Genomic DNA, 15,335 nt, shown 5'->3' on the forward strand with positions numbered 1-15,335 from the left:
TTCCTTATCAAGCTATACAGATGCAAAGTAAAGTATTTCCTCTCAAATAACAATAAAGAATAATAAATCCTTCTAAATGCCATCTCACAGAATACAAATGGACTAAAGGCCATAAAATGTAACAGAAGTTAGGATTGATAGTTTTTGTAAAGTGGAATTTAAAAAGTGAGGAAAAATATAATCTTTAAAGATCTCTATGATTTATCAAGTCAATTAAAGGACACTTAAAATTTCAGTGATTGTGTTTATTGTTGTTATATGCTGTTATATTTGTTTATCATGTGCCTAAGTCATGTAAGCTGTTATCCTATGGCTATTTAATAGAAAAGCTATGACATAGTTGAATATCTTATATTTTGCAGAGATACTAATTTCATCCTAATATCTTCCTGAATAACATACTTTTCAGTAAAGACTGATGTTGTTCAGCCTAACTTTGAGTGAGATAACAGTGAGACAAGGGAGATAAACATATTGCCGCCTACTACTATAACACCTAGCCTAGTTGCATAGCTATCTCAGAAACCTGCTTGTAGCTTATGTGCGCACGCCTGAGCCCACATATGTGCCTCCATCTGAGAGTCAGTGGGAAGTGGGAAGTGTGAGAGTGCTCAGTGTCCCATAATAGACTGCCACAATTTTTAGCTTCAGGCTGAGTTTAACTCTTTCCAGCACTTTTTTCTTTAACCTAGATCAAAACCAAAAAGCAGCCTCATGGTAAAAAGGGGGGTATCATACACAGGCCACAAACCAGGTCCCCAAATGCATTTCTCCTACCAGGTGCCAGGATTCAAAAGCGTGCCCACCAGACTCCAATTAATCATAGAATCATATCATAGAATGTCCTGAGTTGGAAGGGACACGTAAGGATCATCGAGTCCAACTCCTGGCTCCACAGAGGACCAGCCGAATCAGAGCATATGACTGAGAGCGTTGTCCAGACGCTTCCTGAACTCAGTCAAGCTCGGTGCTGTGACCACTTTCCTGGGGAGCCTGTTCCGGTGCCCCACCCTCTCGGTGAAGAACCTGTTCCTGATATCCAACCTAAACCTGCCCCATCGCAGCTTCATGCCGCTCCCTCGGGTTCTATCACTGGTCACCAGAGGGAGGAGATCAGCGCCTGCCCCCTCGCTCCCCCTCGTGAGGACATTGTAGGCCGCGATGAGGTCTCCCCTCAGTCTCCTCTTCTCTAGGCTGAACAAACCAAGGGACTTCAGCCTCTCTTCACGTGTCTTCCCCTCTAGACCCTTCACCATCTTTGTTGCCCTCCTGTGGACACTCTCCAACAGTTTTATGTCCTTTTTATACTGTGGCGCCCAAAGCTGCACGCAGTACTCGAGGTGAGGTTGCACCAGCGCAGCGTAGAGTGGGACAGTTAATGTTTAGTCTACCTACTGAATTCATTCTCATTTAGCTTTTCTTCTTCACTTGGGTCCTAACACCAAAACTGTTTAAGTAATATTCACTGGCTATGATATTGGTGTCATTTTTTTAATACGACTTAGTTTTTATCATCACTCCAAGTTAACTGACCAAAGACAGTCAAGCTACATTGTCACAGCAATTAAGATGCAGTTGATATGCCTGTGTTTCAAGTGCTCTACAGTCCATTTAGAAGCTAGGATCTAGATTTCCTATGCAATGCCTAAAATTAATTGCACCACTCCATTTTATAATGTCTCCTTACGCACCAGTCAATCACGCTTCAAGTTCTACTGTTAGTCTTTGAATGGCTAATTTGATTCCATAATACATCTTCCCATCTGGCCACGTACCCAGAAAACAAATTTGTGAAAGTAGAAAGACACCGAGTTTTGTTCTTAGTAAGGCAAAACAACATTTGATTTCATAGGAAAAGAACCTGCAGTTCAGAGTGTCAGGTTTAAAAACTGGCCAGGGTACATACCAAACCTAGAAACAGCCCTGTTATTCAAAACTCAGTAAAATTACTACAGCCCATAACAGCTTTCAACAACGCACAGATGAGTAAATTTAATACTGTTAATAATGGAACATAGTAACAATTTTTCGAGGAAAGTAAATATATAAACAAAAAAAATTCTATCAAACTTTAGAGACAGTCTCTGCTCAGTCATTTACCTAGACAACCAAGTATAAAAAAGATGCAGCTTTTACTTTTGCATATGTATTTGCTATGCTGTTTTAAAAAAATCCATTAGCTAAATATGCAACAGCAACAAAATAAGCTCCTAGAAGTTCCTTTAAACATGCATTCCCACGAAGACCGCACCATTTGCATTATACTGCTTATGAGACCAGTACAAGGACAATGATATATTTGTTCAGACAAGTTTTACATAATTTACTGGAAATTACAGTTGTCTTGTTAACGTGGTGAGGGTTTTCCAGTCTGCTCCAATTATGCAGTAGTCTGTGTGATAGCTGTTCTCTCTCCCCATATTACCAACCAAGCCCAAAGAGTAACACTGCACAGTGCTGCACACGTGAACTTTAATCACCAAAGCACTGCTGTCAATGCCTTCTTTTAAAATGCCACGTAAGCAGCAACGTGACTGAATGTTATGGGCTGCATAGATGCTACCACTAGAAATTCAGAGTTCTCCATCTCTAAACATAAAAATGAGGCTATGATTTTGCCAAACTGCTTACTGAAACCTCCACTGCATCTTGACTTTCTCAGGCGTGATCTCAATACACATTTTTCCACAACAAAGACAAGCAAATCTATTTCTAAACCACATCTTGTTTTATATCCAGGGTAGCTGAGGAATGAATAGAGAATACAACCTCTCCTTACAAGAAGCTCTGTCACACTAGCAATGAGAACAGCGATTGAGACAGCAGTAATCAAAGATAATTACCAATGCCTCACTAATAATGAATAATTAGATTAGAGCAAAGCATCTCAAAAAGGCAGAAAGTATGATTCTTAATACTTAGTCTAGCAAGAAGAGTAGCATTATTTCCTCAGTCTCTACTTCTCTCAAGCAATACTATCTGGAGGTCATATAGAAGAAGGAGGAAAGCAATTATGATTAATGTATTGTACATGTTACTGCCCATAGTTGCTACTCAAGTTAACTGTGGTAAATTATGTTAATCCATATCCTTAGCACCTTTTAATTCATCCTACCTATCTAAGGCAATACTGGAAAGCTGAAAAGCACTGTGCTCGCACCTATTCTTATGCAGCACCAAGGCTTCTGCCTTGTGAACAGTCATAAAGGCTGAAAGAACTTGATCTCATTATCACGAGTGACAGACGTTCTATACGCACTTAATCAATGACAGCAGAAAATCACTTAAAAAAAGGGGGGGGGGGGCGCGCAGATGCAAGCAGTATCTAACACCTACCACCTCAGGGTAGGTCGGAAAATACAATGGTCACATTGTAAAGCTGATACACGTTACAGAAGCAATGAACAAATGAACTAATTTTGAATGACATGCAGTGCAGAAATAGCCGAACTAATTTTGAATGATGTACCTAAAGAAAAGCAACTTTATTTTTTTACTTACCATGTATGTGAGAATAAGAGATTTTACAGTTCTAAAGGATCCTTAAAACAATAATTAAACTGTTATAGTAACGGAAGCTTCTACAGAAGAAAGTATTTAACTGATGATTAAATTTACCTTTATAAACGCACAGCCAGTTCCATTGTCTGTAATGGTAAGCCCAAGCACATCATCAGTTTTAAGAACTTCCACTTCTTTTCGTTGTCCTTTTATGTGGGCAAATATGAAATCTTCAAGGCCAATTTGTGCACCTAAGAGCTTGTCCATATCAGCTTTATGAGTGTTCAAAGTGCAAAACATGATCTGTACAGGAGGAAAGCAAACACATTACCTTTAACAGTATATTAGGTTTGGTGAGCTTGATAGGAAGATAAAAGGAAAGTATAGTTCTGGCCCCTCTGACAGATCCATAGCTGAAATGACGATTACTCTCCTTCTCCAGCTGCCCCAGGAGAGGTGCTAGTCTTCATCCACGCACATGACAGGAAGCATCAATAGCTCAAACTCTGCAGATAAGAGCTGGCAGGGACCAAAGGAGAGAGACATATCTGTGCGAGCTGCCTCTCACGGCCTGTCCCAGAATACCAACTCTGACACACACATCTTGAGCTAGAGCATAGCAGCTTGTTCCAGAGGTTAGAGTGAGCAAACCAAAGAGCCACCACCATCTTCTGCTTCATCCTTCACCCACCTCAAATTCCACAGGATTCAAACATCACCAGGGATTGCTTCAAAATGTAACTGCTTGAAAGCAGTTTCATGGGAAAAAAGGGAGCGCATCAAACCAAAAATGTCAGGAGAAAGCATGGAATGTTTTATATTGCTCCATATGTTCCACCATTAGCTGAGAGCACATTCTCTCCAACAAGCTTGCTTAGTTACCCTTACTCCAGCATAAGTGGGGGTCATCTCTGTTCCAGCTTATTAGAAGCAAGGCTTAATAAAAAAAAAGGCTGATTTATGAAGAAAAAATTTGCCCTTCTAAGGGATTTCCCTTCAGCACCAGGTGTTAGGCACTATTTTTTCTCCCCACACTTATACTAGTGGCTCTTTAACAGGGAGGTTTATGGTCCTGGGCAGGATGAGGCCAGCCCAGCTGTACTGCTTTTGCCCACCACAGTGCTGCGTGGAGGAATGTGGCCAGTCCAGGCAGGCTTTGGGCTTTCTGCTTTTTGAGTACAGGCTGTGCTGGGCAGCCTAGCCAAAAAAGAAAAAAAAAAACCAAACCCAACGCTCCAAATCACAGCTGGAGGAACTACCCCTGCCCGGCTCCTTCCCAAGCTGCAGCAGGAGCGAGGGAAGCCCCGCACAGCCTGCTCCCGGGCAGCACCGCAGCACAGGGCAGCAGCCAAAACTCTGCGCTCCAAGAGAAACATGGAGAATCCCTAAAATCTACTTCACTGAGGCAAAGAGTACCCCGAAAGACCATCTTTCGCATGTAACTGGAAGCAGGGGAAGAGGAGGAGACTTGCCACCCCATTTGGCCCTTGAGCACAGGTGGCAAAGCCACAGCCGCAAACCATCAGACAAAGGCTCTGCTGCCAGCAGGACGCACATGGGCTCTGGCAGGACAAGAGATACGAGTAGATACTTGGCTACGCCCTGCCTGTATCTGCTGGACATTATTTTCCTTCAGAGCACACCTTGGACCCCCTTGCAGCCCACTGCCCACACCAGCTCCAAATTAGGAAGTGGAAAAAGCAGCGCCAAGACATGAAAAGCAGCACACAGTGGGAAGCCAGCCTAGCATTTGGGAAAAACGGCAGCAGGATGTCGCTCAGCGTCCTTCATCTTTGCTACCGCTCTAGTGGCATTCCGGGGGGAGCCGCAGGCCAGGCCAGCTGCCCCAGAGCCCAGGCACAGACCTGTGCCCCCAGCCTGCTGAACCCCCCGGCGCTTCGCTGGAAATGCAGGATCTCCTTCTGCCCTCCCGCCTTCCCTCACCACGCTCGTGCAAGTTACAGGGTTTTCCAGACCAGAACATTTCAAATGCCTTTTCTTTCCTTCTGGCATCACTGGATGACGGCAGAAAAAATGAGACAAAAGTCATCAATCTATTCAAATCTATTCCAGGTCAAATGAGGGGTGAATGTATTTCCTAATGTATTTCACAGAGAGCATTTAAGTTTCTGAAGCTTTCTAGAACTTAGATTCTAAACCTACGGGGGTTTTGGTTTTAAAACCTGACAGTTTAGTAGTGAGATGATGTTTCTTGATGGGGGGGAAGAGGGTCTTGGTTAGTTGTTGTTTTTAAAAAACCAAAAACCCAAACCAGCCCTACTTCAAAGGCTAATTGCTTATCTCATACAATCCATGAAATATCCACTGCAATCTAATGCCCTACTTTAACAATCAGAGTCGTAACAGCACACCCGTAACAGACATTAGTTTTGTTCTCTCAGGTAACGCAAAGTTTTTCAGTTAACTAATACTCAAGCAGTAACATCACCTAGAGAAATTCAGCTGGTTTTAAGTAGACAATTAAATTTTATGTTATAAATAATAATCATGTCTAATCATCAGCATTTTTTTAACCAAGAAGGCTCAGTTCAGACAGACTATATAAAATTCACGTATACATTTTCAGTTTGCCCTCAAGCTACATAACAACTGGGCCAGTTTACAACTGCAGCTCAGTTCTTGTTCTTACAATGAACAACCAGCACTATGTCTTTACATTTTAGACATTAGCATCCTTCATCTGACCTTGTCAAACAGACAATCATTAGTAACTACTGTCACACCTTTGAATAGATAAAATTGGCAACAGAGCAGAAATGTGATATTTAGAAACTCGATCCAGAGTTTCTCTTTTTAGACCTTCATCTGGATGGCATTCCTCCTACAGCCTATAAGTCTGCAGAATTTTCTGTGAGTCAGTTCTGTGCTAACCACAAGGCTGAGAGAGCATCAGCCAGTCAAAAATAAAACTTAAATCATTCTTTATCATCTTTAGTGAACAACTGCTTTCTCAGAACAGATATATGCAAAGAGTAATGTACTAAAGATGTATCTACCCAGGATAATATACAGTTACACCATCTATCAGTTACAGCATCGCTTTATTTGTACATGGCCCAGACCTGTCAATTCAAAAATTGTATTTTTTCATAGATTTTACATAAGTTTAATATAGGTACCTAATAACAGCTTATATACTTAAATAATTAAACAACAGCTACTACAATACCCCTTCCATTCAAAGTTTGGTATGTTTTTGATAGTAATTTTCTTACCCAGAAATGAAGCAAGAAAAAAAAATCCAACGTGCAATTTTTATTGTTAAGTCTTTTCTCTCTCTTCTTACCCTCAACCTTCGTACGCATTTGATCTTTAACTCAGCATACCAGTGCTGTGACATTTCATGCCAACTTTAGCAAGATATTATAAATCATAACTGTTACCCCAGTCACGAAGTATCTAGGATACCTCCTTCACCAAGAGAGTTATCTTGTGTGGCACACAGAACAAGGAAATTCCATTCTTCCGGCAGGGACTGGGGCTTACGCACAACCTTATAAAATAGATTTGTCAGATAAGATTACTAACAGATTATTCCCTGCATCAGTATTTTCAATGGGAAGAGACTGCATTAGCCAATAAAATCAGGGTTACATTGTGTGTTATATAAACTGTATTAGCTAAGAAAAAGAGGGTTATGCTGTGTGTTATATAAAGTATAAATGCAGTACCATATTGCATATCCTATACATTAATCACATTCTCATCTTCCATATTAAGCCTACACCTTGAGAAGAACTCAAAAATAAGTTGATTGATAGATGACATACTCAGAAGCTATTAAAAGTGCTTTTAAAATCAGTAGATCTCAAATAACTTTACAAAGGAGATCATAATCACTTTCCCTATTTAAGAGGTGGGAAAACGGGAATTCTACTTCTGAGTAAGACATAACGCCCACTGACATATTTCCCTACATCTGTAGGTGTCACTATATCAAGAAATCACTAACGCATTTTCTAGGTACCTTACTCACTTTATTCTCCCTGAAGAAAATGAGGGAGCCTTGACTAGCTGCAGCGACAGGGAGAGTAACCAAGCCCTCCAAGTTCCCGAGTGCTTTTGGTACTTTATCAGGTATGCAACTTTGCCTCCCAAAAGACATTCGAAGTACTATGAAAATAAGCATTCAGTGTTTTATTGTTTTTTTTTTTTTTTTTAAACCCAGAGGACACAAGAATTACAGTGTAAGTTCTTCCACACAGCTTAAAGGTATTTGAAAAACAGATCATTAACACAGCAAGCATCACACGTAATATGGGTGTGAAATTTAAACACTGCTTAGGGGAACAGCAAACAAACAATTGTTGCCATAGGGTTGGGAGGAGGTGGTTTGTAGGGAGTGTTAAGTTTGTTCATTTAAAGGCTTCAATCTGTAGGTGAGATTGTGAACAGTTTGTTTCGACAGATAAGCATATACTCTAAAACTTCAAACATTTTGGGGATGGGAATGAGGATTTCATAAGCTGACCCTTTTCCCTAACCTCCTAAAATAAACTTCAGATTTTTTCTTGTTATAATGTCACTTTTACTCAGAAAGCTATGTTTCAGCAGCAGCTTATTTTTCAGTATTCTTCCACAGAAGTTTAAACTGAACAGGTTTAAATCAAATACTTCTATGAAAGTTTACTATGGCACAGCCTCACAGTATACTTAACTGTTTAGCATGAGGCAGCAAGACCCATGGAAGAACAGCCCAGACACCAGCTCAGCAGCTGAACTCTTGTTACTGGAAGAGACAGAGGGAGCTGCATTTATGCCCTTGGTGCTACCGGGAAGGTCTTCCTTTTCCTGCATTCCCCTTGTGAACCAAAATTCCTTCCACCATGAAAGAAACACCAACCTCCATGGGCTCTTGACAGACACACCCGCTGAGCATTCAACTTACCTCACCAGCCCCATCATACTTCACCTTCCAAAGCAAACAAAATAATCAAAAGTGCAAATTATGAGTACACAAACCGAAAGTCCATGTAGTTTCTGTGGTTTACCATTCCCTTCTCGTCTGATCAAGAAATCGCCCTGCTACAGTTGGACTTTAATATCCACGTTCCCAGTGCCCGATTAGCTACTTTGAATACTTTAAAGCCCTACCATGTGCTCTCACAGGAGCACACCACCACCAAATGCTTTAACAGACCCACATTGTCCTTTGGTCAGTGCTCATGTATTTATCATACAGGCTACACTTAGGACTTTCACCCTTACAGGAACATTCCCTGCTACATTTCCCAGTAGTCACAGTGTAGTAGTAATCCTAAATGGTCAAGATCATACACAAATACTTCTTCCAACTACTTTTCCAACTTCATCCTCTATAGAAAAAAAACCAGGGGAGATACTTGTATTATTTATGCAAGTAGAAAAATACACGTAACTGTGGATGGGTTGTGGTGTTAATTAAGAACTGCATCTATTTATTTCCATTTTTTTTGTTGTGCTTCCTTGTGGAAAGAAATCAAGTTAAAAGTGATCTACCTCAAACAGCACTCATATTAATGAAACAGGCAATCCATTGCTAGAAGCCATCTTCACTGCTCCTCCCGGTGCAAAGGACATTTACGTTGGAGCAAGAAAAAAAGAAGTGCTGGTCATGGTAATAGTCAGAGAGGTAGGTAGAAATGCAGGCTGAATATCAGGTTCAAAAGGGATAACTGAGATATATATTCACCTAGGAAGATGGATGAAGAATAAAATACCTAGACCAAAAAAAAAAATGAGTACAGGAAAAGCCTCAGAAAGCTGCTGTTACGGCTCACTCCTTCGTAGATGCCTAGCAAACATGACAAGAGTGACGGAGTGTCCCCTTGGAAGCTATACCTGTCTTGTTCTGTCCCCATCCTACCCTACTCATGATCCAGGTCTGCACAGAAGTTTTTGTCAGTGTCTGTCCAACAAATACTGTGTCTGATGCAAGCTTCACTCTGTCACTGTTGGCAGTCAATCACAGATCCTGGAAAGGATTCTCCAGCAGAAGCTAAACTCAGCTGGTCCTGTGAGATGTGATACAAAGAGGAAATGAGGTGCTGTAACCACGTGGAGTCAAAAGAAGTGACAGATGACAAGTATAGCTCATCCCAAACCATACTAAAACACTTAAGTAGGATAAGTAGGAACTTATCCAAGAATCCGTACCTTTGCCTACACTGCAGTAAACTCACATATCATATTAAACATATTCACTTCTGCAAGTCATCCAAATGCTCCCTGTGCAGAGCTCTTCTCCTCCCCTCCCCTTCCCCCCCCAGTTTCCACCTGAGTTACTACAGGGCAGAGATCTCTGTGATAGTACCTGTTTCCAGAGGCATTCAGGTATCACGCTGCCCACAGGCTTCAGCCTAGCTAGGTCACAGAAACTTTCCTAGACAGATAACACCTACAAATGGCATTTGAGTACCTCGGTGTCTTTCAGTTTGAAGTGGTATAGTTTCTGGTATTATTCTTTACACCAGACTGTCTATCTAAAAGCAGCTTTAATTAACAGCTAAGACCTTTCAAAATGTCTAGCCCTTCCTTCCTTTAAGCTTAGCAGTTGCTAATAGATTCACATTTCATGGCAACCATTGCTATTCACTGATCTATTCTACCTGGTTCATCCAAAATTTTGTTACAAGACTCTCTGGTCCAGGTTCTTCACTCGGCTGTGCCACCTTTACACCAGGAAATATTTTTGATTGCTATTTTCATTTCGTACAACTTAGTTTCTTAAAGTCAACTGAATTTCTTGAGTAAAATATTTTAAGTTCAGTGCCTCCAGCAATACTTCTTCATTCATTTTTACCAATAAACCACATTTAAAAAAAAAAAGGAAAAAATAACAAACCAAACCAAAAAACCCCAAACCACACAACACCAAATAGGAATGTGACAGTAGAGAGAAGAAATTTCTCTAGTTTAGCACAAGGCTGGCAATAGACACCCATGACACATGTGGTGCTTCCTCTAAAACCTTTGAGGGTGTCAGATTATACATCTAGCGGGAGATAGGGGAGCGCACCATTCATGCAAAATTGAATTTCCAGGTGAACATTGTTTTTTATCAAGTCAGTAGAGCCAAAAAATCTGTAACAAAACTTCAACAGTGAAAAGAAGAAAATTAAAATAGAAGATAATCTGGCAATTATGAGAACTTGACAGTAAAAGTTATAACTGGAGATGGAACAGAACAAAAGGGGACCAGCAGCTCAGAATGAAAAGCAAACAGAGAAGCAGGTCAGAAAGCAGCTGGGAAGGTCTGGGACAGAGGTGCACTGGCTGGCAATGGTACTGGTACTTTTTAATTACTTAATGCAACGGTGCCTGGTTAAACTGTATTCACTGCTACCACCACTTTCTTTTGCACTTTACTGTTTGAAATGCTGCTAGGTCAGGCCACAGCAGACTCTCAGACCAAAGTCTGTAGTAGTCGTCTTTACTACTTTAAAAGAGCTACTACAAATAAGAAAACAAGTAAAGCTGTACAGCCACATGCAAGCATAACAAAATGCTAGCACTTCATTTCAACTTGCCACTCACAGGTTAAGGTTCATAGAACCACGCAGGAAGAACTTGATAACGGCCACTACCTTTTAATTAAGAGAAAACAATGCATTTACAAACACAAATGAATCATTATCCAAACAGTATTTAAAACTTGGCTCTGAGAAAAAAAAAAGATCAAAAAGGCAGCAGGGTTAAAAAAAAAATAAATAAAAATCCTGTTACAGATTTAAATAGCCTCACTTAAATAGTTAGCCTTTTAAAAGTAATTACCTGGCAAAGGACAAAACTTTCCAAACATCACATTCAGCTGGAATTTTAAAATGTAGTCAGATTTAAAGCATCTATACTCCCCATTGCCTTCACTCTGGGTATTTACCCTCATGGATGCACTGATTTTTTTTTAACTGAAACGAATCACTACAGTCAATAATTTCTGCACTGGAAATAATTATTCCGCTCAACTGTAATGCAAACGGTTTGACCAAGTGCTTAGGAGTTGTGTTAAACGACAGGCTGGCAACAGGTTAACCAAGACACCACAGATGTTTTGGTTAAAAGGACCATTGTTTCCCGTGTAAAAGTTAAATGCAGTTATGCTTATATCCTCTCCCGTACGGTAACGCTCGTGTGGAAATAGCGAAAGGAATTTCCCTCCCCCCACCTCAAAAAAAAAAAAAAGAAAAAAAAAAGAAAAAATGAAAATACCCACGTCCGCAAACATTTGCGGAAAAATGCCCCCCAGCAGTTACAGCGCAGAACTGCCCCAACTCCCTTTTGCGTCTTTCGAGGCCCCTTCACGACCCGCAGCGGCACCGGCACCAGGCGCGGAGCCCCCGCTCCCCGCCGCGCCCGGCTCCCGGCTCGACGGGCCGTACCTCGGCGGGGTCGATGCGGAAAGCCTCGGCGATCTTCGCGTAGAGCTCGCGGGAGCTGCCGAAGCCCTCCACGCGGCCCGTGGGGCTGCCGTGCGCCAGCTGCGTGTGGAACTGCAGCCGCGACGCGCTCGCTGCGGGGGCCGCCGCGGGGGCCGGGGCCGCCGCTTCGCTCTCCACCAGCTTGAAGGTCTCCTTGGACTTGTCCTTCTTCTTGCTTCTCAGCCCCAGCGGCATCTTTCGCGCCTGGAACGGGCTCCTGCCGCTGCCGGTTCGCCGCGCTGGACTCTGCCCCCGGCGCCGCCCCGGCCCCGCGCGGCCATGCCGCCGCCAGGTGAGGCCCGGGCCCGGCGGCCGCCCCGCCCCGGCGAGCTCCCACCCGCCTGCCCCGGAGCCGGTGAAAGCCGGCGGAACGCGGTCGGCGCGGGAACTGCCCGGCTGCTCTTTCCCCCGCCGCCCTGGCAATTCGGGAGGGGAGCGGGGCTCTGCCCGTCTGCCCCCCCCCCCCCCTTCAGCCTCGGCCGTAGCCAGGTCGTGCACCCAGGGCCCCCACGGCTCCCCACCATAGAAGCCACACCCGGCTGAAACTAAAGCAGAGGAACGCGGACTTGGGACAGAAGCTGTTCATATAAATAATGCTTCCTGTCCCCGACATTGGTTAGGAAGGGTTTGAGGGGTTTTCCTAAATGGAAGCCAAGGCCACTTTGAACTAGACTGCACCTAGAAGGCCGAGTTTGCCAAAGACTGTTAGATGGTCACATTACAGAAGACATCTTCTGTGTTCCAATACAAGTACACTCACCTCAGTGGAATTGCTCCATTTTCACTGGTGTGCTGAATCCACTCAAGATGTGAAGAGTGGAAATTTCACAAGGCAACATCCAGCACATGTAAAGCAATCTGCTACAAAGCTGCAGAGAAGCAGCATTGCCTTTCATGCTGAGAGCAAGAAGCTGTGGTAAAAGACAAACCACTGGGGAGGGAAAAAAAAAAAAAAAAAAAAAGATTCTGGCACATGGCATCAGACCATGTAGGCACAGAGAAGTGAATTGTGAGGAGGCAACCCCGAGTCAAAAGTTCTTAGCATAGCTAATCAGAGAGCATCTCGAGCATCTCAGAAAATACCTACAACTTTTAAACTGCTCATGTTGGGGGGGAAGGTTTGAAGCCAGTTGGATTTCAGTCCTTCCAGATAGCAATTGGTAGATTTAACTGAATACTCAAAAATGCCTTTTATCCAATTCTAATCTGAGACAGTTGGATTCAAGATTGTTATTAATAAAAAACTACCACAGAATAAACTTACCATCACACTTTTATAGTTGACTTTCTGGTCCAATTTGAAACCAGAAAACTTAGAGAACTCTGTGTACTTTTTCCTGCTATTGGAATGCAATTCAGACAGCATGTTGGCATAAATTGGATGAGATAGATTAAATAACAGTACCAAACTATTAATGTTCATTCTGATATTTAGGGGTTTTTTGCCGCTTTGCAATTTTAAATGAGCAATTTCTTTTAAAACATGCCTTTTTCCATTCACTGAGATGTATTACAAAGGAATCATAACATTGACCAGTATTTATGTCTTGTCTCTACCAATCTTCATCTCTACCAACTCACTCCTTATCTTCTGAAAAGATAATTGAATCAATGTTTAAAAACAGTAAATACTGTTTATGGTCATTACTGATGTTTTCATTTACATTAACTACATTGTTAACAGTCAAGTTTCCATATAGTGACATACAGATTTTGTGCAGCTTTGTTTTAAAAACTTGTGGACACTGACATAGCCCTAATTTAGGTATCTGTTGCAAAACTTTCTTCAATGAAGTGTTAATGTTTCCACGTTTCATATGGAGATGGATGGACAAAGACAGCTGAAGTTGTACAAGAACTATGCTGATCCTACTCACAGCTTGGAGGAACAGCATCAGCTTTTAACTACAGAAAGAAAAAATGATGAGACCAGAGCTGACTGAATAAACTGAAGATGACATCATACTGTTTAGTGCAAACAGTATGGAGCATGTATAGGCTACCATTATTTATATGATGTAACAGGTGAAATTAAACCTTTTTGTTGCCATTTAAAATCAGAAGAAGATAACATTGCACATAAGCTAAATTATTCTCAAAAGCCAAACCTACATGAAATTATCATGTGGCTTTTGGCAAGAAACCGTGAAGCAGCGTTTAGCACTGTCACCCGTCCATTACTGCTACACGTACTTATTTTTTGCTAAGCTGCAAATGCTATTTATTAATATTGCTCTGATTGTGGATTACCAGTTTCAACCCTTTAGATTTAACCAGCATAATGTAATGTCAATTGAGTGATCTGTAGAGCTTGAAATGAGTCAGACTGCTATGAACATCAAAGAATAAAAGCCTATAATGGTCACAAGATATTTTCTCCAACTACAGCCAGTCCTGCTCAGGCTTCCTTGAATGTGTACCCACTAGGGAAATATCTGCCAACATTAATTAATGCACATCAAAACTAGATCATGAATCCAAATAAGCCTCCAGCAATTCAGCATAGTTAGCATCCAAAAATTATTTAAATTTCACTTCTGGCAAGTGACACTGTCAGAAAGTTAACCATTTAAATAAAAATGTTAATAATCCATTATTAGCCTTGGTTTTAGAAGGAAAAATAAACCCTATACTAAAAAAAAGGGAAAAATATGTTTCAGTCATTTTATCCTATGAGTATATTGCACAGCCATAGTACTTAGGATGTAAGAATAGCAGCATGCAACAGCCATGAAGTTTGTTGAGACAGTATGTGGAATAGAACAGAGTCATGTTACTGGATATGAAATGCCAAAGTGCTATACTGCAAACTATCAGTATACAAAATTGTTTCACTACACATAAAATATATGTATATGTCTGTGACTTAGGCAGTTCTTACCTGCAGCATATTATATCTTTCTGGTCATCCATGTTCCAAAGGAAGCAACTGCTTAAAAGAATTACTGGTACGACCAGAGAATGAAGAGCTGCTTTTAAGATATTTTAGGACCTTACCTTGTTTAGTCTAATCAAAATATGGCTGAGAAGAAATGTAGCTGGTGTTTATAAGTATGATAACATTACATTCATATAAATCTATCTAAACAAAAGAATGCTGATAAAAATAAAACCGGAATTTCCTACTCACAAATGATTTTGAAAACTTTTTTAAACCATCAGAGGATACTGCAAAACAAGGCCTTTCAGTAAGAGTGTATTTCCTCCTCTATTTTAAGACAGGAGTTCAAATAGGACTGCCTGTGACAGGAGGGGACCAAACTCATTACCAAAAACTTACCGATCTTCTTGAGAGTTTGTCCATAGTACAGTAAGTATTCATAGTTTGGCTTTGACACATGAAAAACTAGTAAAACCACCCTCTGGAAGTCCACGCAGCAGCAATAAACTCACTCTGCACACTGACTTCAATTTTGG

General features: G+C 41.4%; 1 protein-coding gene across 2 annotated transcripts in view; it reads right to left on the minus strand.

Moving 5' to 3' along the window:
* GIPC2 (GIPC PDZ domain containing family member 2) overlaps positions 1 to 12,305 on the minus strand; it is a 28,192-nt gene extending 15,887 nt beyond the window's left edge. The window contains exons 1-2 of one of the 2 annotated variants that reach the window (XM_054834573.1): positions 11,880 to 12,305; positions 3,619 to 3,804 (exon numbers count right to left, since the gene is read on the minus strand). In XM_054834573.1, coding sequence (XP_054690548.1) covers positions 3,619 to 3,804; positions 11,880 to 12,113 — 420 coding nt within the window. In that variant the 5' untranslated portion in view covers positions 12,114 to 12,305. Of the gene's footprint in view, positions 1 to 3,618; positions 3,805 to 6,737; positions 7,133 to 11,879 lie in introns of those variants that run through there. The other variant, XM_054834574.1, reaches the window with a different exon arrangement.
* Positions 12,306 to 15,335: the final 3,030 nt, after the last annotated feature.

The sequence above is a fragment of the Grus americana genome, chromosome 8, assembly GCF_028858705.1.
Source record: "Grus americana isolate bGruAme1 chromosome 8, bGruAme1.mat, whole genome shotgun sequence".
Taxonomy (NCBI): domain Eukaryota; kingdom Metazoa; phylum Chordata; class Aves; order Gruiformes; family Gruidae; genus Grus; species Grus americana.